General features: G+C 41.3%; 2 protein-coding genes across 3 annotated transcripts; one reads left to right on the top strand and one right to left on the bottom strand.

Moving 5' to 3' along the window:
• Nucleotides 1-725: 725 nt before the first annotated feature.
• On the top strand, nucleotides 726-13,205 carry LOC118124196 (equilibrative nucleobase transporter 1). Its single transcript, XM_035181920.2, has 13 exons — nucleotides 726-937; nucleotides 4,894-5,294; nucleotides 6,061-6,187; nucleotides 6,637-6,683; nucleotides 7,541-7,617; nucleotides 7,750-7,842; nucleotides 8,502-8,641; nucleotides 8,737-8,861; nucleotides 10,855-10,998; nucleotides 11,128-11,235; nucleotides 11,321-11,507; nucleotides 12,178-12,301; nucleotides 12,828-13,205. Exons 2-13 carry the CDS (start codon nucleotides 5,105-5,107, stop codon nucleotides 12,975-12,977), a joined length of 1,512 nt encoding a protein of 503 aa, XP_035037811.1. The 5' UTR covers nucleotides 726-937; nucleotides 4,894-5,104; the 3' UTR covers nucleotides 12,978-13,205.
• A 681-nt stretch (nucleotides 13,206-13,886) lies between these two features.
• Nucleotides 13,887-23,510, bottom strand: LOC118124170. 2 transcript variants are annotated; one of them, XM_035181918.2, is made up of 7 exons: nucleotides 23,125-23,510; nucleotides 21,363-21,694; nucleotides 21,156-21,220; nucleotides 20,056-20,213; nucleotides 19,358-19,873; nucleotides 17,450-18,939; nucleotides 13,887-16,507 (listed from the first exon to the last, which is right to left on the bottom strand). In XM_035181918.2, the coding sequence occupies exons 1-7, from the start codon at nucleotides 23,363-23,365 to the stop codon at nucleotides 15,836-15,838; spliced, it is 3,474 nt and encodes a 1,157-aa protein (XP_035037809.1). In that variant the 5' UTR covers nucleotides 23,366-23,510; the 3' UTR covers nucleotides 13,887-15,835. The 2 variants fall into 2 exon arrangements, with proteins under 2 accessions (XP_035037809.1, XP_035037810.1); XM_035181919.2 differs by having other exon boundaries at nucleotides 21,363-21,644; nucleotides 23,125-23,263.
• Nucleotides 23,511-24,863: the final 1,353 nt, after the last annotated feature.

The raw sequence follows: 24,863 nt of genomic DNA, 5'->3' as shown, positions 1-24,863 counted from the left end.
CAGGGTAAAAAGGGTGCTGTTTTAAATGATCCTTGTGGTATTTTGACCAAAGTATGTTACAGACATTTCATTAAGACCCCAAGGAACCATATCAACTTGTGGTAAAATGGGCATGCTATGTCCCCTTTAAGGCAAAATCCAAACAGGACAAAGATAGGAAGTAAAGTGGAAAACACACAGGGAGCAAAACTTCAAAATAAAACAGGAAACTGAAAGCTCAGGGAGAACACAAATCCAAACACAAGGAGAACAATGGTAAAGGTAAAATAAACAAGGAGTCCATAATCAAAACAAAACACTCTTCATTCAAGAGGCAAAGTCCAGGTAATGAGTCCAGAGTAATGACATATTTTACCAATTAGTTCCCATTGAGTTTCAGTATCTCTTATACCAGGAAGAGCAGCAATAAAGTGCTGTGCACATATGAAAGACAAACTCCGGCTGGCTGCAGGGAGCAGAGTCCACGCACAAGGAAATATTTGGATCACCTGGAAATCAGAAAACAAACATCATCTCACGTGGGGGTCTGCAGCAGGTGGGTGTATGCAGTGTGCTTGAGGAGAGTTCATTCTTCTCATCACTGTGCAAGCAGCTATGATTTCAAATGACCATGGTGCTATTTTACAAGACGTTTTAAGTGTCTAGAATGTGGCTGTGCCATGTGTCACAACGCATAGATTTAGTGAACTAATCTGGATTACAATCAGCACCGTCTGCACAGTCTGTTCTCTTGTTGTGGTGTGTGGAGTAAGATCAGGGACATCTGACTGAAGTCTCTGCAAACTGAAGGTTTCTGTGTAGAAACAAACTATGTTTCTCTTCCACTAGCTGCAGGATCATCTGCTATGTTGTTTGTGGTAAGATTGTGATTGAGATGATCCCTCCAACATGACAGAGTGCTGCTCTTCATCACGGAGGATGCATCCTGCACGAAAAGGTCAGATGGTCCAACTTAACAAGCAGAGGGTTGTAGCGTTGTATGCTGTTTATTTGAATGTCTCTACTGTCTCTAGTAGAAGTAAACTAAATATAATGTTTACATTGTCAGCTCACAGTCACAGTTTAAAATTGCTGCTGTATCTCTTGTTCACACTGAACTTGGACTTTTCCTGAAATGTAAAATGCATCATGTATTGTCTGTGAATTATCTCTCATATGTTTAAATAGTATATATTTATTTTTGGTACACAGAACTCTCTTAAAAAGATCTCGACCTCAATGGACCACCTGAGGAAATCCACCAAATATAAAAGATGGTCTTTTATCTATAGGTACCAAAATGTCTTAAGATAAGATGAGATCAACTTTATCGATCCCACACCAGAGAAATTGTTACAGCAGCAAATAGTCAGAGTGAGGTAGGCAAAGAACGTGACTGTAAAAGTATAAAAAATAATAAAATAGACAATATAATAGAAAATAAAAATAACGAGAATATGTTCATAATATTTACCTTTCACGACAGATGGAAATACACTTGAGAAAAGTGCATTGGAACAGGGTGATTGCAGGATGTATACTGTTTGTGCATGTATGTATACATTGTGTGTATGTATATACACTACCGTTCAAAAGTTTGGGGTCACTTAGAAATGTCCTTATTTTTCAAAGAAAAGCACTGTTTTTTTCAATGAAGATAACATTAAATTAATCAGAAATACACTCTATACATTGTTAATGTGGTAAATGACTATTCTAGGTGGAAACGTCTGGTTTTTAATGAAATATCTACATAGGTGTATAGAGGCCCATTTCCAGCATCACTCCAGTGTTCTAATGGTACATTGTGTTTGCTAATCGCCTTAGAAGACTAATGGATGATTAGAAAACCCTTGTGCAATTATGTTAGCACAGCTGAAAACTGTTTTGCTGGTGAGAGAAGCTATAAAACTGGCCTTCCTTTGAGCCAGTTGAGTATCTGGAGCATCACATTTGTGGGTTCGATTATACTCTCAAAATGGCCAGAAAAAGAGAACTTTCATGTGAAACTCGCCAGTCTATTCTTGTTCTTAGAAATGAAGGCTATTCCATGCGAGAAATTGCGAAGAAACTGAAAATTTCCTACAACGGTGTGTACTACTCCCTTCAGAGAACAGCACAAACGGGCTCTAACCAGAGTAGAAAGAGAAGTGGGAGGCCCCGGTGCACAACTCAGCAAGAAGACAAGTATATTAGAGTCTCTAGTTTGAGAAATAGACGCCTCACAGGTCCTCAACTGGCAGCTTCTTTAAATGGTACCCGCAAAACGCCAGTGTCAACGTCTACAGTGAAGAGGCGACTCCGGGATGCTGGCCTTCTAGGCAGAGTGGCAAAGAAAAAGCCATATCCGAGACTGGCCAATAAAAAGAAAAGATTGATATGGGCAAAAGAACACAGACATTGGACAGAGGAAGATTGGAAAAAAGTGTTATGGACAGACGAATCAAAGTTTGAGGTGTTTGGATCACACAGAAGAACATTTGTGAGACGCAGAACAGGTGAAAAGATGCTGGAAGAGTGCCTGACACCATCTGTCAAGCATGGTGGAGGTAATGTGATGGTCTGGGGCTGCTTTGGTGCTGGTAAAGTGGGAGATTTGTAACAACAACAGGACAATGACCCAAAGCACACCTCCAAATTATGCAAGAACTATTTAGGGAAGAAGCAGGCAGCTGGTATGCTGTCTGTAATGGAGTGGCCAGCGCAGTCACCAGATCTCAACCCCATTGAGCTGTTGTGGGAGCAGCTTGACCGTATGGTACGCAAGAAGTGCCCATCAAGCCAATCCAACTTGTGGGAGGTGCTTCAGGAAGCGTGGGGTGACATTTCTACAGATTACCTCAACAAATTAACAGCTAGAATGCCAAAGGTCTGCAATGCTGTAATTGCTGCAAATGGAGCATTCTTTGACAAAAGCAAAGTTTGAAGAACAAAATTAATATTTCAAATAAAAATCATTATTTCTAACCTTGTCAATGTCTTGACTATATTTTCTATTCATTTTGCAACTCATTTGATAAATAAAAGTGTGAGTTTTCATGGAAAACACGAAATTGTCTGGGTGACCCCAAACTTTTGAACGGTAGTGTATATAAATATATCTAGGCAAAATGTTCATAAAGTATCAAAATAAATGTTGTTTTTTTACTCAAGAATGCTCCCTTTCAACCTTCACATTATTATTATTATTATTATTATTATTAATAGTAGTAATAGTAGTAGTAGTAGTAGTAGAAGTAGTAGTAGCAACAGTAGTTTCAGTAGTAGGATCATTATTGGATTCATTGTAAGATTGCAATATTTAGTTGGCAGCATTTGTGGGTGGTCAGTGCCGTTAGTTTTCAGTTAACTTTAAAAAAAAATTGTAATTATTGTTATGTGTACAAGAAAGAATCTGTCAAGTGATATAAGAGTAAATAGTTAGAAATATCTTAATCAAATAAATCTAGTAAGCAAAATCAATACAAGTTAAAAAGTGCAATGTTTCCTTTCTTTAAAAATGTAGGTTAATCACTTGAGTTAATGTATTAAGTTACTTTCCACGTGGCCTTATTCTGTTAAACAAATGATCCGGATTTATGTTTCTTTTTAGAGTGTAACTGTTAAACTGAATTCATAACAATGCATTTATATGCCGGTATAATCTGTTTTAATCTGTCCGAGCAGATGTTCCATCATTCACTCACTGTGAATTAGCTCCAGAATCTCCTATAGACTCATGGTTGTCTCCCTCCCGGATTATCTCTGTTTTAGTTTATTGTCTTTAGAATATGAATTAGTTGTTCAGGATCATCTTCACACTATGAAACCCATTAAACTACATTTTGTGCCATCAAACTAAGCCAATACAATATTTCCCCTTTATTTATCATTATTCAGTAGTGGCTGTACTTTATTTTGTCTGTGTTTGATCCAGTTACACCGTGTAACTGGATCCAAATGCTGTGTTTGTGTGTGCGTGTGTAACCATATGCTGTATCATATTGTTGTACTTCCTCTGTAATATCTCCCTCCCAACTGCTCTGTTTTTGTTCTGTAGAAAGTTTAATCCTGGAGAGCAGCCATTCTCAAACTTAAGAATGCCGCGGCCCAATTTGAAAACTGAAAAATGTGTGCGGCCCACCCACACCTTTAATCACAACTATATGATCCACACACAGGACTTTTATAGCAAAAATAATTGTATATGAACGCAGGCATATGCAGTGCAAATCCAATAACATCCACATTTAAGCGTAACAATTTGCAAAGCAACCAATGTAAAAAAACATGAAGTGCAAATAGTGGATTGTTAAAAATATATTCTTACTGTTTGTATAACAGAGCACAACAAGAATATCCGGGAGAAGAAAAACACATTTGAGGCGCAACCAAATATACTTAAGGCTCTCTCAGCGTATTTTTAAAAGATGCTCGAGGCTTGGATAAATATTGTCCATGTTTAGTTTCTAAATGGCGGCGGCGCACTTTACATCCCAGGGTCTCGTTAGCTAGCATCTCAGCGCCCACACACACACAGGCTTGGGGGTTGTCCTCTGGGCCAGTGACAGGTCCTCACTTGAGTCCTCTTTTTAGTTTTGAATGATTCAGTTGGACTTCCTGATTCCCCTTCGTCATCAGCAGCTTTCCTCGGCTCCATCTTGCTCGACCCAGCTCACAACAAAGTTCTCCCTCACCTATGATTCCCCCGCTAATGATGCGTTCAAGTGTTAATGTGACGGTCAGCAAATACAACGACACCTGCTCTATAGGTCAGATAAAATAAGAACAACGTGGAATTTAAATCTCTTGTCTTTGTTTCATTACCTGTGATGATTACTTTTTTTAAATCAATCATAAATGTTTGGTGGTAATCAACGCTTACTTACAAATCTGAAACTTTTTTATCTATTTATTTTAACGGCCCACCTGCAGTGGCTTCACGGCCCACCAGGGGGCCGCGGCCCACACTTTGGGAATGACTGCTATAGAGACTCGTCGTCCCCCGGATGAGCTGATGGTAAACTCAATCTGCTCAGCCAGGAATTAAAGGAGGAGAAAAACAGAAGAGAACAAGCGAGACCACAATTGTCCCAGAAGAAGAATCTCATACTGGACGATCAGCCCTGGAGAGAGGACGTGAAGCATGCAGGGGTACACGGTTGGTACCAGGTTGCGCTACCAGCTGACTCTGGCCACGGGGATGCTGGAGTGTCTGTGCTTTGCCGGTGTGGTGTTTGGTTATGCCTCCCTGGTGTTTGTGCTGAAGGAGGACGGGTACTTCAGTCATCTGTGTGACATTGTTCCCGGCACCAACGGCACGCTGAACAGTACAGGTGAGCATCTCTGGTATTTAGATGTCAGAGGTGACAATGCTGTTGGGATGCTTATTCAAGCAGACATCCATTTTTGTCTTTAAATTAAGTTAGAGTGTATTTCTCATGTTATATGTTTATTTTCAATGTACAGAGATCATCACTTGATTATTAAATGAGAAAGAATATCAAGTATTTACTAAATCAATTACCTCTATCCCACTGAGAGAGACTGGCCATGAGACACAGAGCAGGGCTGTTTTTTATGACTATCTCCCTAATACCTGAAGAAGTAAAAGTTCTCTGACAATCACATGGCAAAAACAGCAATGTTTTCTGGACAAATGGAACTCGAACTCTATTCTGCTTCTAGTTCTTCACCAGCTAGTTGCTAATTCTGTCTGTCGGGCTTTTGCTAATTTATTTATTATCACATTATACAGTCTCAATTGATTCACCGTTAAGATTTATTTTTGCAGTATTCTACTTCAATACTGCATCTTATCAAAATTGCACGTACCATATGACCTACTCTGCTGCACTTGTAAAGAAGCCTACAGAGCAAGATCTTTTCTACCAGAGGGAAAACGTTGTCTTTGCGGGCCGCTGCACAGTATGGACAAGTATGAACAGTGTTGTGTGCCTGAACACACGCTTGCGGTGATGTTCACATCAGTTTGCATCTGAGTGGCTCAAAATTTCCCCCAAACCAAACAAGTCACTGCTTCCTTTCTTCTGTTTTGACTTTATAATGTATTTATTATCTATCTTTGGTTTTGTCTCACAGACTGTAGCAGACAAGATGAGAGGTTCTCTCTGGTCTTCACCATCGCCTCGTTTCTCAACAACTTTAACATCATCAATGGCTACCTGTTTGATCGATTTGGCACCATGGTGACCAGGCTGCTGGGAATGTGAGCTCTTTCTTTCTGCAACCATAGAACTCAACAGTTCAGGCTGCAAATGTGTATCTACTTTTGTATTGTTATTAACATATTGGTTGTCCAAACGTTAGTTATCTGACAAATATATGCTAGCTTTTAAATCATATATTCTTAAAGAGTGGTTTAAGAGACTTGTTGTCGATATAACTGTATCCTCTATTTTATTGTGGTATCACACATGATGCTGATTGTCAGTTCTGTATTTTTTCTGCACAAAGGTGAAGTGAGACATGTTGACCGTTGGTGCTTTTGTGTTCTACATTGACAAATGAGGTTACTTATTCATTGCTCACAGTGGATGTGGATGCACATGCTTAGGTCATGTGACATAGCGAATCAGGTTGAAGAGCAACCCGCCACCACCACCCCCGCCCAATATGGACATGCCTGCTCTAAATCATTTTTTTGTCTCTCTCCAGATGTTTATACACCACTGGAACCCTTCTTGTTGCCTTCTCGAGTGCAGGTAATCACACGCAAGAGCACACACAATAGCACACGACCATGGGCGATGGGTAACATCATAAAATGGGTCAGCAAACTGGGAGAGATACATAGAGGGCAGGGGGTCAGGGGTTCCTCCCCCAGAGAAAGATTTTAATTTTGTTATGCTTTCTTTTTTAATTCAAACTCACCTAATACAGTATATAGTTAAACTAAATGGACAGGAAACGAAGATTAGAAGAATGGTTGCTTCATTATATTTATAAAAACATTATATAACCTAAAATGGTAGTAGGTTTCAGACTACCAGGTCATCTTAAGATCAAACAAGAACAAACAAGGGAAATGGCCTCACAACACATCACAATATGATAAGAATAAACAAACCTGGTTAAACCAGGTCAAATCTGACCGTCACTATTCTCAATAATTAATAAAGTCAAGCTCAAAGTCTAACAACTGTCTAAATCCAGTTCTAACCTGCTCTTTTTAACCAGTGGTTGTATTGGCAGCTGTTCTTTTAACGCCGACAGTTACATTACTTCACTTGAATTCACTCTCTGTAAAACCTGTTCTGAAAGTGAACCTGCAGCTCTCTATGAGAAACTGACATCGTAAACAATGATGAAAGCGCAGTGCAGATTGCGGAATGAAAACTGACATCATTACACGGAGCGATACACATATTCAAAAATATATATATCCAAAGCCTGAATAAAATATTGCTGTTAGTTTGGTAAAAAATGTACTCACAAAACTTTTTTTTTAGAGCGAAATGTAGTAAAATGTTGCTGTTAACGTTAACATGTACTAATCATATGCTTTAATTGATCTGATGGATGATGAGGTGTGATGAGTTTATCTTCCATTGTCCTGTAGCATTTTCAGAGCTGCTCTTTCCAGCCTTGCCCTGCATTGCTGTGGGAGGAATTCTGCTCCTTCTAACTAACATGCAGGTGAAAACTCCATAGTGTTCTATATAGTGGGTATGTCTTAGCATAGAAACACCCTAATTAGACACCACACACTAATGAACACTTCAACAAGCTGAGAGCTTTGTATTGATGTGTCTGATGTGTGTCTGAAAGGTGGGTAACTTGTTCCCAGTTCACCGCTCCACCATCATCACGCTCTACAACGGTGCCTTCGACTCCTCCTCCGCTGTGTTTCTCGTCATCAAGGTAAAACAATGAGGCTGTTCATCCGTGTTACCTCCCCCAAGTAGTTGGTTTCTATGTTTATTAACAGAACAGCTTTCCACAAAACATGGTGGAAGGACACTTTCCTTAACATCAGGAGAATGGGGCATTTTTCATTATATTCCTTGATTTCTCAGAGAATAATTCATGGATCTTGATTTAAAAAAATGTTAAGGAGACTGATATTTATGAGCGTGTGCAATTTGTGTAGATGCAAATAAAAATCTGGATCTAGTGAATTGAAATGTGGTTTCATAAGAGGACAGTTGGGCCTTTGCAGAGGAATACACTTTACTGAGTGGCACTCTAGTTCTGGATGTATTTCAAATTGCACTCTTATTATATTAGACACTGGTGGTATTAATGTTGGCTTCAACTCTTTTTTGTTCTGTTGCACAGCAGCATAATCTCAGTCAGCTTCTGTATGAGGTTGATTATCAGACAGCCAAAATATTTTACCCACAACTACAGACAAGGCACATTTTACAGATCAGCAGCAGAAATGTGTGGATTTAGGTCTTTCTACATCAAATCCAGTTATATTTGTGGATTGAAATGCAACTGAATCACACCATCTGAGGTCACGGTGTTCTGTACCTCTTTCACATACATGTATATATTTATTTTCATGTGTTTTCCAGGTTCTGTATGAACAGGGAGTCAGTCTTCGCTCCTCCTTCCTTGTTATGTCCATCTGCAGCATCATCCACCTGCTGAGGACCTTCCTGCTAATGCCCAGAACCCACATACCGTACCCTCCACCACAGTACTACACCTATGGGTGAGAACATCACATAAACTTTGGGACTACAGTCGTTCATCTTCATTGATGAGACATGACATGTATAGCTATTCTGCTTTTTTTCTGATGCTCAGACTGAACTGTGGAAAGGCCAACACTTACAATGTGGAGCAGTTTGAGAAGATGAGGGACGGTGCGATGAAGGACAACACAACACCCGCAGCTGAGGATGGGACAGAAGCCCAAGTCTCTGCAAAAGGTACTCAACCTCGTTGTTGATTTCTTCTCTTCAACAGTCACAAAGTCCAGATCACAGAATATGGTTGGATGATTACACTCTGCAGTACAAGTCATAATGTTTTTAAAGATGTTACTTGAGGAGCACGGTTTTCAAAACGAAGAATAGCTTCTTTACATGTTCCAATGCAGAAAACAACCAGAGGAACTCTGAGCTCCCTCCCTTCCCTTTGTGAATCTCCAGAAAGCTGTCCTATATTTTTTCTTATTGTAAAGGAACACAGAGTAATATTAACCCTTAATATTAATCCTTACGGCTTTAAAAAAAAAAAAAAAATATATATATATACACTACCGTTCAAAAGTTTGGGGTCACTTAGAAATGTCCTTATTTTTCAAAGAAAAGCACAGTTTTTTTCAATGAAGATAACATTAAATTAATCAGAAATACACTCTATACATTGTTAATGTGGTAAATGACTATTCTAGGTGGAAACGTCTGGTTTTTAATGAAATATCTACATAGGTGTATAGAGGCCCATTTCCAGCATCACTCCAGTGTTCTAATGGTACATTGTGTTTGCTAATCGCCTTAGAAGACTAATGGATGATTAGAAAACCCTTGTGCAATTATGTTAGCACAGCTGAAAACTGTTTTGCTGGTGAGAGAAGCTATAAAACTGGCCTTCCTTTGAGCTAGTTGAGTATCTGGAGCATCACATTTGTGGGTTCGATTATACTCTCAAAATGGCCAGAAAAAGAGAACTTTCATGTGAAACTCGCCAGTCTATTCTTGTTCTTAGAAATGAAGGCTATTCCATGCGAGAAATTGCGAAGAAACTGAAAATTTCTTACAACGGTGTGTACTACTCCCTTCAGAGAACAGCACAAACGGGCTCTAACCAGAGTAGAAAGAGAAGTGGGAGGCCCCGGTGCACAACTCAGCAAGAAGACAAGTATATTAGAGTCTCTAGTTTGAGAAATAGACGCCTCACAGGTCCTCAACTGGCAGCTTCTTTAAATGGTACCCGCAAAACGCCAGTGTCAACGTCTACAGTGAAGAGGCGACTCCGGGATGCTGGCCTTCTAGGCAGAGTGGCAAAGAAGTTTGAGGTGTTTGGATCACACAGAAGAACATTTGTGAGACGCAGAACAGGTGAAAAGATGCTGGAAGAGTGCCTGACGCCATCTGTCAAGCATGGTGAAGGTAATGTGATGGTCTGGGGCTGCTTTGGTGCTGGTAAAGTGGGAGATTTGTACAAGGTAAAATGGATTTTAAATAAGGAAGGCTATCACTCCATTTTGCAACGCCATGCCATACCCTGTGGACAGCGCTTGATTGGAGCCAATTTCCTCCTACAACAGGACAATGACCCAAAGCACACCTCCAAATTATGCAAGAACTATTTAGGCAAGAAGCAGGCAGCTGGTATGCTGTCTGTAATGGAGTGGCCAGCGCAGTCACCAGATCTCAACCCCATTGAGCTGTTGTGGGAGCAGCTTGACCGTATGGTACGCAAGAAGTGCCCATCAAGCCAATCCAACTTGTGGGAGGTGCTTCAGGAAGCGTGGGGTGACATTTCTACAGATTACCTCAACAAATTAACAGCTAGAATGCCAAAGGTCTGCAATGCTGTAATTGCTGCAAATGGAGCATTCTTTGACGAAAGCAAAGTTTGAAGAACAAAATTAATATTTCCAATAAAAATCATTATTTCTAACCTTGTCAATGTCTTGACTATATTTTCTATTCATTTTGCAACTCATTTGATAAATAAAAGTGTGAGTTTTCATGGAAAACACGAAATTGTCTGGGTGACCCCAAACTTTTGAACGGTAGTGTAATTCAATCGTTCATTGACTTACTTATTTAACCAATAAACCATAAATACCAAATAATACATTTTTAGTACTTTAACCATTTAAATGCGAGTTTAAAAAAAATGTACATGACGATGAGATAATCTACGAAGCCAGTTTTCATCTAGCACAGACTTGATGTCTCATGTGTTTAGCGACAAGCTTCCGGAGCTGCGTGTCGTCATGGTTCTTCCTGTGGCACCTGCTGTGGCTGTCCATCATGCAGCTGAGACACTACCTCTTCATCGGCACACTCAACCCCATGCTCAACCGCCTGGCCAACAATGACCCCGACCTGGGTAACTGACATCACTCTATCTCTCTCTCTTCATTCTCTCCTCTCCTTATCACCATCCAACACAAATCCCAGTATCTCCATTTCAATGCTTCTCTCTGTGGTTGTTTCCCTCTCACCACATCTCCCACAGTAAGTCAGTACATCAACGCTTTCGCCATGACCCAGGTGTGTGGAGTGCTGTGTGCTCCCTGGAACGGACTCATCATGGACAGACATAAGGGAAAGCCTCTAGCTCCTGGTAAGTCAGTGACCAGTGTTCCAACTGCATGTGTGCATGTGAGAGAGCAAATGCACTAACTTCTTCTTCCTTTTCCCTCCTGCAGGAGAAAGCGAGCAGGAGGTGGACCTGCGCTCCTCCTCTCTGTCTCTGTTCCTGACCTCCCTGCAGTGCCTGCTGTTCTCCGTGTGCGCCACCATTCCCCACCTCCACCTGCAGTATCTCACCTTTGTTCTACAGGTCCTCAGTCGCTCCTTCCTCTACGGGGGAAACGCAGCCTTCATTAGCATCGCGTGAGCAGCCATCACATACACAAAAAATAAAACTTTCAACCACAGCAGGAAACACAAACCTGGTTGAGGCCACATAGTGTTTGGTTCTTATTGACAGTGACATGACATGAAGTTCATTTCTGAATTCAGTGCATTTCAGTTCTTCTAAGTATTACTCACTTATTTTGCAGTGTTTTTAGCTGTGGCAGTAACTTGATCTTACTGTTGCGTACTTTGCTCTTGATTTGTGTACGAGTGATTTCAGAGAACTTGCTGCATTCCCCAATTTTCTAGTATTTTGAACTTTCTTACAGGTATGAGCAGATATTATGAGTGATCCATTAGTCTGCTGTTATTCAGATCAAGTTTTTCACTCGTGTATCGTATATTTAATTAGATTGGGACAATTATAAACAAATATATACATTATACCTCATCATTCGGTTTAACTCTGCAGTTCGATTTATAAAATAATCCTGAATGTATTAATTTACCTGCTAAATGTCGTGATGGTCAGGGACACAACTCCTTTGTGTGGCAAATTGTGCAGTTAGAGTCTCAGTCTTGCACAAAGTGTGCACAGAGATGTCTAGTTTGACTTGTCAATTGTTAATAGTTGCCATGGAAGCTCTTTTCAGATCATGATCCAGTTGACTGATGTTATGATGTTTTGACTCCCTCCCTCTGTCAGTTTTCCAGCGTGTCACTTTGGGAAGCTGTACGGCCTGATGATGTCCATGTCTGCTGTCGTCTCTCTGCTGCAGTACCCCTGCTTCGCCCTCGTCACAGGAACTCTGGATGGAGACTCCTTTTATGTAAGAGTGGTTGACTATCAAAGTCAGCTCTAATAAGTAACTGACACATGAATTCTTGATCTAACATTAGCAAAATGTTGATGACCTCAAGTGTTCATCTTGGTTCATGTTTACACTAATCTGGAAGTGGCAGGAAGATCAGTCTGAGTCAAGGATTGTACGTGTGCCCTCTACTGGAATCCTTCAGAAGCACACGTAGTACTTAGCAAGTAGACGCAGCCGGTTGCCTACATGTATGTGAGGTTAAACAACAAGGATATTGTGGGCCTGACACAACATTCCAAATTCTCCCATAGGTGTCGACTTTTTAGTTTGACGCATGTCCCATTTGCTAACAAGGAGGAGGTGGGGCTTATGACCTATATTGCAGCAATAGAGATGCTTCACATTTGGGGAGTTGTCATGTCGTTCATCTTTATATACAGTCTGAGCTTTAGGCCTACAAGCAACATTAAACTCTAATAGTGTAACCGACATCAGAAAGTTTAGAATATTAATTATTTCTGTGTGTGTGTGTGTGTTCCAGGTGGACATCGCTCTGACTTTCCTCACGCTGCTGGTGTTTATCCATCCCGTCTACGTCTTCAACCACTGCAGGAAACTCACTCACCACAGGGCGTTGAAGGCGCAGACTGAAGCCGCTAATGGCTCCAAAGTGGTTGAATCCATGTTGTAAAGGGGTAATAATGCAGATGTTTTAACCTCTGTCTAGATATTGTACTTTTCAACTTGTAAAACACTTTTCTGTCTCGTCTTGTTAATTTTCTTAACTGGAAAATAGATCACAATACATTTTATAACTTTTTCCTATTGCATTGATATTTTGAAAGTTTTTATAGAACAGATGCATACATTTTTTTAAATATTTGTATGATCAAAAAAGTATTAAATGCTAAATGTTTAACCAACGTTGTATTTGAGTGCTTAAATGACATTTACTATGCAGTATACTGTTAATGTTTATATATGTAACGACATTATACAATATACAAATAATGGACTGTGTACCATGTTTATACACAGAACATAGGGTGACCAGGTGTCTCTCTTTTTGAGAAGCATTTCTATCCCCTCTCCCATGTCCCACAAACTGAGATGAGGTCCCGCATTTCGATTGGCTCTGGTTTCAAAAAGTTACGACACTTCTCACAGACTTGTCTAAAATCTGGCTTTTACTCAATGGCTGAGAAGAAAGCAGGGAAAGCTGTCATCAATCACACGTATATGTTATGCGCCCACTTGACCTGCGCAAGTCATGTCACCGTCTTGCTTTGCAGGCACAAAGTCCGAATTTATGCAGAGTATAATGGAGAGCACGGCCAAGAAAAGGAAACACAGCTACAATAAAGACTGGGAAGCTATGTACAACTGGTTGAAGCCGGTGGAGTGTGATTCTCAGAGACTTTTGGGGCTTTACTGACAGAGTTCTTTTTCAGTTTCCCACGGGGGAGAATACGATGTGAAGCATGATTTTAGACCGCCACTCATCTTTGGTAATCATATTCTTTACCCTACATTTGGTTTGCTGGGATCTGGTCACCATAACTGCATATCATTCATGATTAAATTTGTAAATGAACTCAAATGAGCTAGAACAGTTTTTACTTACAAAAGTATGCAATGTTTACATTACAGAAAGACAAATACATGTGTGTCAATAAGCAAAGATTCCAGAACACTATGTAAAACAATAAAAGTAGGCTTAAATCACTACTGTATAAAATGTAGAACTGAAAAGTGCAATACACTTCTTTATATTATCTTGTGAAATACAGCAGATCTACAGTAACAAGCAGTAAACATGATTCTCTACAATTTTACATGAGGCAGCAAAGTTTACTCAGTATAAGTAAGTTTTTTAGGATCAAACTGTTTCCCTGGGATCTTAAGGACCAGTGTTCAGACCTGGTATTAACATCCGTCCTAAAGTGGTCACAGGAGACACATTCAGGACACAGTTTAATGTCAGGTGTGAACAGAAAAACCTAACGCTTCCAGAATGCGAGCACACAGCTGGTGCCTTTTAATCCTATTTTTAAGCTTCTCTGTGTCCATAAGTTGATTTGTTTGTGGCCACCTGCATCATCTCCAATGAGGTCTGAGTGATCAGATCTCAGAACACTTTTGGGTGCTTTCACACATGAACTTAGCGTTGATCAGTTGCGATCTGACCACTCAGGACAGACGTTAATACCAGGTCTAAGCCATAGACTGTACAATCTAAACAAGGTCTAAGATTGAGGAGAATTTAGGAGTGTGTAGGAGAACCTACTGTGGCCTTCCGGCACCATCAAACTGTATAAGGCTCTCTCTAAAACCAGTATTTGGTTTGTCCGTTCTGGGCTACTGCAGAAACAACAACAGTATGGTGGGTAACTGCAACAGATATGGATATGAAGGGCTTATTATGAGGTGAAGGAAACTGGATTCTTAGTTTCAGGTGATTCTACACTAATAAAAACATCACTATGAATGTTAATATTTTTTTCCATTCCTGCCGACAGATCCTCCTAAATCCTTCACAAGGGTTGTTTCATTTACTGAAACAATTGTTGAATTCCTTCTATATAGAAGTGAGCTAATATTCAGTCTTTGGAAAACACAAAACAAATGCAATAGTTTAGTCACAAGGTGGAAGTTTTACACAATACAACCACAGAGTTTTACAGTCTACACATGTATTGTCAGTTATACACCATATGTTTCTTGGAATTTGGCATTAAGGATAAAAAAAATTAAAAAAAAGAATATCTTTCAATCTACTGTATTTAAACAAGGTAAGGCACTAGATACTACAGAGTTTGTAATACACAGAAGAAATTTCACTGTAAGTCAGTCGTACAGTGATCCAATCTATACTCGCTAAATAAAGTGATGTTCGAGGAAAAACAGATTTTCTGCATCCATAAGTTCTCTTTCTCTCATACCTCTTACATGAAGATTTGTGGGTATACGCAGTTTTTTGTTATCGCTAAAAAGGCAATTGAGTCCATAGTCATCGCCAGCAGAGGAGTTTGGCTTACTCTTTTTTTCCCCCAGTTCATCATGAACACACTGAAAACTGAGGCACTCTCTCCCCTCGCTGTTTTGGCAAATTAGCGCGTTCACACAGGTATTTCGTCACCTGATCATTGCTGATCAGAGCCGGAACTGGTGACTCTGGCCTTTGCATGAATGTGATAAACTTGACTGATTCATTTGGACACTAATCTACCTCCCTGCCCGTACTCTCACTGTGCAAGACTTCATCCGGGCGGACACACCACTGACGGAGAGACGATAGCCAGAAGTTAGCGAGTGAGTCACAGAAAAGTAAACTTCTAGTCAGTCAGCGCACGTTCATCTGTTTTGTGGCCGTAGCTTTGACGAGACGGTTGAAAGGAGGGGGTGGGATGTATCGGTTGTATTTTTATACATAAGTATAGCCTGCTCATGCTAGTTTTTCCAGGATTATCAACCCTAGCTTTCATTTGGGGCTTTGGTTTATAGTAGTGATCCAGTTTAAATCTGGATAAGTTAAGTGTGTGTTTGTGTTCATAGGACCTTTTCACTCCCACTGTTCTTGTCATCATTCCTAACTGCTGTTTGGTCAGCATCACAGGTGGACATGTGGTTGTGGTGCAGGAAGAGGATTGCGTCCAAACTTTCCGGTGGAATGTTGGCTCTCTTTCTGTACATGGTTCCCACTCCTTCCCGCAAAAAGTCCAGTGCGGCGTTGCCTGCCACAGCGGGGGCAGCCAGGTAGGCCCGTGCCACTGTTGCCAACAGTGGAAACTGAACGGCCTTCGTCCTCCACCACTGCAGAGGCTCCACTCCCAGCGAGGCCCCCTTACCGGCCCTGAACACAGACATCTCCATGTCTACAGATTCCTCAGCAGAGCTCTGCTTGCTCTGGGGGGTCGAGCAGAACAGGTCTCCCAGCAGGAACTCCATACCAGAGAGCGCACTCTGGGAGGCCGGGTCCGCTGTCTCATTCTCATCTGCCTCTACAACGTCGCTCCCGTCGTCGTCATCGTCGGCCTCTCTGAAGTTGATTGGGCGGGAGTCTTTGATGCGTTTGCTCCTCCGCAGGTAGTCGCTATCTGACGCTGGAGACCCGGGGGAGGAGCTTCTCTTGCTCTGGCTCTTACAATGGCTCCTCCTCCTTTCCTCCTTCGCAATCCTGACGGCCTCTTTCTTCAACCAATCAAATGTGGCCGTCTGCTCCTAGAAAATATTCACCACAGAAGTTTAGTATTCCAGGGTATCCTGGTTATGGCCACAAACAAATCAATGCATGGACACTGAGAAGAATAAAAAAACAAGTCTGATTCATTATGAAGGTGCAGCAGGTCAAAGACATCAGCTGAGTGGGTGGTCTTTTGTATGTGGCGCAGGACCCATTTAAATTCACACAGTGAAAATAATGTGTCCACATGCGTCCCAGACCACCTCTGCATGCGGTTTGAGTGATCGGATCTGGGCACACGTACTGAAAATCTCTCCAGGAGCACCAACACCACAACAGCAGTCGATAAGGCACAGCAGCGACTCTCTTTCCACTGCTGTGTCTTTCTACCACTGTTCCATTGAGAGTGTGCTGACGTGTTGCATCTCCAGGGGATACACCAGCAGACAGGACAGCCCTTCAGAGCGTCATTAAAATGGCCCAGAATATCTTCTGCATCTATCTATCTATCTATCTATCTATCTATCTATCTATCTATCTATCTATCTATCTATCTATCTATCTATCTATCTATCTATCCCTATATCTATCCATTAATCCATTAATCCATCTATCTGGACTGAGTGTGTTCTAATTTGCTGCTGATGTTAGTTTTGTGGGTGCTTGGTCCTAAACCAAAGCATTGGAGAAATTACAAATTCGACCTGATAATGGCAGAATTTAAAAAGTTCAGGAATCAGAAAAGTTATTGCAATTAATCCTGATGGGAACCAAATGAACCACATTTCATGGCAAATATATTAATAGTTGTCAAGACATTATATTAAATACTGATGCTGCAGGTGAAGCCAGTTTACTTCATCGGTACAAAATTTCAGGGCGAACAAATCAATAGTTGCCAGCCTGGTTGAAAGGTTCCTGTGACACCAGGCCCCAGCTATTCACTAAGCAGTCCCCTTCATTTTAACTTTATGGCTCACCTTTTCCTCCATGAAGCCCAGCCCATGGAACTGTGGGTCAAGGGAACATGCCACGCACAGAACCCTGTTGACCACAGGGTTGTCGTAGCAGCTCGCCAAATTTCGCCTCATCATCCTCTTCACTTCCTTTAAGATGGATGACGAATCTCCTGGCCGGGAGACGAGGTGGCGGGAGAGCAGGCCAATGAGAATGGGTTTGATGAGGGACAGACGAGGGAAAGTCTCCTTGGCGAGGGTTCGACAGGCCACGTCCAGAGGTCTGAGCACCAAACACAGATCCTCCAGGACCTTCCAATCAGAACGCATTGTGACGTTTGCTGAGGACGTGTTGGAGGTGGAGTTTGCGTGGCAGCTGCCAGATGAACTGGTTTCTGTTGTGTCTCCTTTGGTCAAGCCCTGCATTTTCATCTCTTTTATTACATCACAGACAAGGCTTTTATGTTTGATGAGCATGCTCAGTAGAGGGTAGAGCTTATTCCACGCTGGCGGACAATGAGCCCACGACTTCAGCTCGGCCTGTTCCTGTCTGGTCAGCGTCTGCAGCAGACTCTGGACATGATGCTGATATGAGCCTCTGTTTAAAGCAGGTGGCAGGAACAGTGTTGATACAATACCCTGAAACTGGCAGAGGGTCTTGGAGATGACATGATGTAACATTAATTCCTCGATGCAGTCCTGCACAATGCTGAAGAAACATGGGATAGATGGAAGCCCCTCACTGGATTGGCTGCACTCAGAGCCATGTGGTTCCTCGGGTGACACAGATTCATCCCTTTCAAGAAATGTTGTTGAGTTTGGGTGAGGGACGCTTACTGCCGCCTCTCCACCTTTCTTCCCCTTTATTGTCCCCAGCCTCATTTTATTCCTTCCTTCCCCTCCCAGCAGCACCAGATTAGGCTGAAAGATCCCCCACTCCTGTGCCATCACTTTGACTTGGGTCTCCACTGCTCGAAGGGTGTAGTCTTTCACCCCACACTCCTTCAGTCTTTGGGTTGCCAGGGCCAGATTCTTAGAGATAAAACTGGCGTCTATGCAGTGTGCCCAGACGGTGAGGTACCTCTCGGGGTTGCCCTGCCAGTTGTGCGACCAAATGTCCACACTTACAGTGACAAAGTGATGAACTTCCCTCTGATTGCCAGGAGGTCGGCCACGTCTCCTGGGCTCACACTCGATGGGAGCGGTGTAGTCAGATATCTCCTCGTTCTCTTCACCTACTGTTTTCCTCATCAGCAGCTGAGACAGCCTCGCCTTGCCCTTGCTGTGGTGTTCTCTCAGGAGGTACTCCAGCTGACAAGGCGACGGCAGATCCTTGCAGGAGGGCAGGAGGGTGAGGATCAGCTGTTTGAAGCCCTCCCCTTCCACCAGAGCCGGGGACTGGAGATCCATGATGATGAAGTTGGTTATGGCATGGGTCACTTGAGCAGACAAAACATGGGGGAATGTGTTGACCAGGCCGTTGTTACCTATCAGTGAGTGAGGGTGTTGTTGTCCTGTTGAAAAAAACAGAAAAGAAAATCTTTAATCCGCAAATAATCTTCCACACTTTGACAAAACATTTCGCCAAAGCCTGTTCAGATAGTACAAATAAGTTCTAACTTATAAGTGTCTTTTTTCCTTTTATTTATGTATATATAGTTTTTTTTATTATTATTTGAGAGCTGTTCCAATACCATTTTTCCTTCCCAATAACTGGACTTTGCGTATCGGCCGATAACAAGAACCGATCTGATTCCTGGGAGTTTGCTGTTTCAGTTCTTCCTTCTTTCACTTCACTTTGGTGAAGTCCTTTTGCTCTTTCTTGTGATGGTTCTTCAAATGCTTTATGAGATTTCTACGAGTGCCACCCCTCAAAAGTGACCGCTTGCATATACTGTAAACTACCTCAACAATGTTCACACTTTTTGTTACCTGTTATCAGAAGAGCCCGCTCCTTGTTGCAGTCACGTGTTCTGATGTGGTGCTTGCTGGTCAGGTGGTTTTGGAGGTCCGCAGCTCCTCCGGCGCAGCTCACACGATCCCAACACAGCTTACACACCACGATGCTCCGGTCCAGAGGCCGACCGGTTGGGTCCGGCTCGAACCCGAAAAAGTACCACGGGCTGTGTTGCGTGACGTTTGGGCTACTCAGCAGTTTCTCCGTTCCAGGCATAAAATCATACTTTTCCATCAGCTGGGAGCTGGGGAGTGGGAAGGACATGATGGAAGTAGAGGGGAAGGCGGAGCCAGACAACCCCCCTGGATCAATAGCCGAGTCTGGATTTGACACTGTCGTCACGTCACTGATGACAGGCATGGGGCTCTGTGATTGGCTGTGATCTGACCAAAGGGAAGTGCTGCTGGGCTCCGGGAGGGTGACCAACTGGATGTCTTGCAGGAGGCGCAGAGCTGTTTCCTTTTCTCCGATTTCACATTTTACATTGTCGCCTGTATAACCCCACGAAAAAAACAAATGAACAGGATATTGACAGGATATTCAGCAAGTTCTGAATAAAACATACAATCACAATCTACTGTCAGCTGAAAAATGTATGTGAAAGTGACAAAACAATTTGGTTCAGCTAGTCTGTATCAATGACATGACAGAAAGCCAGTGGGACAGAACTCACCCATCCCGAGGCCCAGCAGCGTGGCGTAATCCTTCCCAATCCACACTCTGAGCTGTGCTCCCTCTGTGATGGGCTGGGAAACCTTGTAGTAGATGTGGCGGTAAAACTGGAAGACAAATAGATTGTGCTCCTCCTCATTGCTCGTATATGTTACATACCTACAACACAGAGAAAATACAAACAGTGTCTGTGTGAGAGCACGACTCTGACAAAAATAAATTCTGCAATTTAAAACAAAAACTAAATTGGGCTGAAACGAGTAACTCAAGTAACTCGGATAACTTGATTACAAAAAAATCTGATTGTTAATTATTTTAACTGTGGCAGCCCGCCTCAGTCCATTTTATCCCTACACAGTTTCATTAGAAATTATTTTACACTTCTTATGATTGGCTGGCTGTGGCTCAGTAGGTAGTGCAGGTTGTCCGCTAACCAGATGATTGGTGGTACGATCCCTGTCTCCCCTATTCCGCGTGCCGAGGTGTCCTTGAGCAAGATACTGAACCTCTGATGCTGCTGCAGCAGTGTGTAAATGATGTGTGATGCTTTCAGTCTCATGCAGCTTCAAAGTAAATGTTGCCGATACACAAAAAGTAGCTAAATAGGTTTAAAAGTTGTTACAAATACAATAAAGCCCTCTAATAAGACAGGCAGTAAAGGCTATTTAAATGTATGCCTCAGATTTAACTTGTATTCCTTTTTTGTTACTAGGTAATTTGACATTATTGTATTTTTTTGGGGGCATTTTAGAAAATATTCAGAGAACCAGATGGCACCTAAATGCACAAAATTTATTTACTTTGGACAGATATTTCATGCAATTTAACCAATCAAAATGTAGAATTTTCTAAAAAGGAAACCTGTTAGTTGTTTACTTTAAGAGAACTATTTTTTCTTCTACTTTGTGTATTTATTACCATTGCTATTTAATATGGCAAAGTATCTTTTTCTATCAGATTACTCGACTAATCGACGGAACAATCAATAGAATACTCAATTACTAAAATAATCAATAGCTGCAGCCCTACTTTAAAGAAAGTACAAATGACTGTTAAACAGAAATACAAAAAACTGTTTATAAACATGAAAAAACTACCCACCTCATCCAATTGGATTTATTTTCATCAGAAGCGTCAACGTAGATGAAGGAAGCATCATCTCTGATCTGGAGATAAAAGCCAACTTTACTTGAACAGTTTTACCAGTAATTTATCGACACAAACTACAAAGTACATGATGGTATTAGATCTGACTGAAGCTCAAAACTTGATTTTAAATTGCCTCTTGATGTCGACTTGCATACTTACAGCCCAGGAGTATTTGAGGCTGTTCGGCATTTGACCCCTGCACATTTCTCCTATGTAGGGCCCAAACATGACGCCTTGCTGGAGGTGACACTTGGCGTACACTTTCACCTCTCCCATCGGCTCCTCGCCAGAAGATCCAGGACCAGACATGAGAGACCCATCCTCCCCACACAGGCACAGGCAGGAAGGCAGGGACAGCACTGCTCGAGAGGGGCCGCCATGGAGCCAGGGCTCCCCGGGTGGCAGCACCGCATCTGGGACGTAGTTCTGATTCGAAGCGTTCTGTAGAAATGGAACATCCTCAAAGTATTCTTCATGGTTGAGATCGAAACCTAGAACATAACACAATAATTTATTCAATACAGAAATGAGGTGGGATATGGTAACTGACGATCCTCTTTATGGAGCATGTTCTAGCTTGATGTTTGTTTTAGGTTTAAAACTAGAATTACTGCCCTGTGGTCCTACACCTCTCTCAACTGATGGAAATGGGTTCAAGAGCAAAAAAAATGTTGTGAGGTAAGGAAGTGTTCACAAGACAATAAAAGGGTCTTCACCTGCAGCCACTGAGACTCTGACTAGCCAGTGAAGCAGTTCACAGCCCATGTCGTCAACTCTTTTAAAACCTGACTTATTTCAGTCCTGCTGTCTTCAACTTCCTCCAGCTCCAGATCCCTGGTGGGATGCTTCATAATGAAGCCTGTATTTTGTGGCTGAGGTTTGCTCTGATTGAGTAACTATTTACAAACAGCTTGGAGTCCGGACTTTTGTGCTCGATCAGTCAGGGAGTTTGTTACTCACCTTTAATTAATATTGTGTATGACTTATATTAATATTGTGTATGACTTATATTATGCCTTATCAAAATTTTGTTCCACAGATGGTTGACCTGAGAGGTCTGACGGCCTCTGCAGGAATAGCCTCGATTAGAGCTCTTATGTTTTGTATTGGGAGTTGCCTTCCTGTCTCTGGTGTTGTGATAAGGTGAACCTTGAGAGTCTGCACTCCAGAGGATCTCCAGAGTTCAGTGCAGGTCTGAAAGCAGCTTTATAGTGACCTATACTTCTATCTGTTCCCTCCCAATTTGTATAACACTGAAATGTTCCTATTGTACTTCAAGCTTTTTGGTCTGACTGTCCACATGTACAGAGTCTGGACGGTCTCTGTAGACATACTGTTGTAATAAACTCATATATTCAAATAAGGACAACTGAGGCTCATTGAGTTCATTCTTGTCTCCATTATTGTGAACACTGTTGAAATTGAACACAAATTCAGCCATCTTTCATCTGACACCTGTGCTGAAGATCATTCTTCATCCATCCTGTTACCTGGTCAGCCAGATGTTGTAAAGCCTCAGTAACACAGGCCTGAGGGGTGGGGGGTAAACGCAGACAGTGTTTACAGAGTATGGACATGGTCTCCTGGTGAAGACTGCATGCATTTGATTATGCAGCCTACATTCTTTACCTGATGCAACACATTCATAACATCGTTCTGTGCTACAAACATCACATGTTCTGCTGAGCACACGTGGTGTGTGTGTGTGTGAGTGTGAGCTCATACAGGAACACCACCACCTTCAGCTGCTCCCTATATAACATGCAACTTTATGAATCACAAACCAAATGCATTGTGTCACTTCAGATGAGATGCATGCAGGAATTACAATGGCCGTCAGTGCTGTGAGGCTAAAATGTGATGCACACTTTCACATCCCTAAGTGCAGCCACGCCACATGACCGCCTGTGTGTGAACTCACCTGGAGACTCGGACAAAGCTCCAGGGGTCGTGGGGGTAGAGCTGTCGAAGAAATCTGCACGGTGTCTTCTCTTCAGGTGACTTCTGAGGTTGGTGGTGTTTCCACCTTTCGCCAGCACTATTTTTCTGCACAAGCGACACACGGCCTCACCGGAGTTCAGCGGCTGCCCCTTCTCATCCGCCTTCAAACCGAAGTACAGCCACACGATGGACTTACTCCTGGGTTTACTGATGAGATCCATGTCTGTGTGTGTCACTGCTCCTCAGTGATGGAGGCAGTCAGCGCTCACTTGGCTGCAGTTTGAGAAAAAACACGTCAAAACAACAGCCGCATGTATTCTGGTGCGTGTCTACTCGTAGTGTTTCGGTACAGGTGCTGGGAGCGGTCAAAAAGGACGAAAGGCCTTTTTCAGCTATTATTTATTTATAAAAGCTGATGTAATGTGTAATTTAATGTAATGTAGATGAAAATAAAAATAAATGCACATTATGTGAAGTTCAATTAAATGAATTAAAAGTTATTCCAATGTACTGTTTATTTTAAAAGGGACCTCTAGAGTTACAATAACATAAAAAAAATGATTAACCCTAACCCTCTTGTAACTATAAATATTATGATAACTACTAATTCCATTTTACTATTATTGCTATTACAAATACTGTTATTACTATAATAATTTGTTACAGTATTTTTTGACAAATTTTAAGTGAAATTAAACTTGAAGTACATTATACACAAACACACACCTGACACACACATATATATTATATATATGCATCATGTATATATCACTATATATATATACGTTATTTATATTTTTTAAATACATTTTTACTTGTTTTTCTTGTGTTCCATGTTTACAATTTATTACTTTACTGGTGTTTTTATCCTCACTCTTCTCTTCATTGCTGTAACACAGCAAATTTACCCATTTTGCAACTAATAAAGGATTATGTATTGCATTATAAACACATTTCTTGATATTGGACTGAAAAGTCCTTTGTAGGTGACTTGAATATCATTTCCTGTTCAAGATGACTCAGACTATGTTCTTCCCTTCATTTTTACTATACAACTTTCAAAAGGTTTAAAGTAAAAATTGGCTGAATTGACAGTATGAATCATCCATAATGTCCTCATATTAATAATTATATAATATACATGTCTGAATATTGAGTGTTAAGTTATTGGATAATATGACATAACAGAACAAAACAAAACAGTACTCAGTTATGAAAGTGGGTACAAATTTAAATATCTTAAACTTTATTAACAAAACATATATTGAAAATTATACATTAACTCCTTTTCTTTAAAGTCAAAAATTAATGCTCAATGCAAAGTCAATGCAAAAAGGTCTAGAAGTGCTAGAGCCGATGATACTGTTGTGCAGTCTGATGTTTGTGGTTACAATGGATTCACTGCTGCTGTCTATAGACTGAACTAGATAGTGTCTGAAAAAACACAAAACTGTATTGTAAAACAAATACTGAAAGAACAAATACAGCTGACAATAGCAGGCCTCTGGCCTTTGAGTTTGCCGACTCTTTCTTTCTTCTCTTGCTGTTTATCTGTGTATATCCGCACTATCCAAAATGCATAAAGCACTGGGGAAAACTAAAATCGTGTATTGACGAGGACCTTAATACAATTTTATTATAAGTTAACTATAATATGAGAGTTGTAAGTGTGTGCTTTCCTTATTTTTTGCTGTGCACTATTCCTTTGCACAGGATATA

Source organism: Hippoglossus stenolepis, chromosome 2, assembly GCF_022539355.2.
Source record: "Hippoglossus stenolepis isolate QCI-W04-F060 chromosome 2, HSTE1.2, whole genome shotgun sequence".
NCBI lineage: Eukaryota > Metazoa > Chordata > Actinopteri > Pleuronectiformes > Pleuronectidae > Hippoglossus > Hippoglossus stenolepis.
The sequence above is the reverse complement of the archived record's forward strand: the minus strand, read 5'-3'. Positions and strand labels throughout refer to the sequence as shown.

What these genes read in the sequence shown, in the direction of transcription:
- LOC118124196 (XM_035181920.2), top strand. Translation starts at nt 5,105, where the DNA reads ATGCAGGGGTACACGGTTGGTACCAGGTTGCGCTACCAGCTGACTCTG. An exon ending in AGCCCAAGTCTCTGCAAAAG is followed by an intron (nt 8,862 to 10,854) that starts GTACTCAACCTC and finishes TCATGTGTTTAG; the next exon opens with CGACAAGCTTCCGGAGCTGC. An exon ending in GGGAAAGCCTCTAGCTCCTG is followed by an intron (nt 11,236 to 11,320) that starts GTAAGTCAGTGA and finishes TCCCTCCTGCAG; the next exon opens with GAGAAAGCGAGCAGGAGGTG.
- LOC118124170 (XM_035181918.2), bottom strand. Translation starts at nt 23,365, where the DNA reads ATGGATCTCATCAGTAAACCCAGGAGTAAGTCCATCGTGTGGCTGTAC. An exon ending in GCTGCTGGGCCTCGGGATGG is followed by an intron (nt 19,874 to 20,055) that starts GTGAGTTCTGTC and finishes GGGGTTATACAG; the next exon opens with GCGACAATGTAAAATGTGAA. An exon ending in GCGGGCTCTTCTGATAACAG is followed by an intron (nt 18,940 to 19,357) that starts GTAACAAAAAGT and finishes TTTTTTCAACAG; the next exon opens with GACAACAACACCCTCACTCA.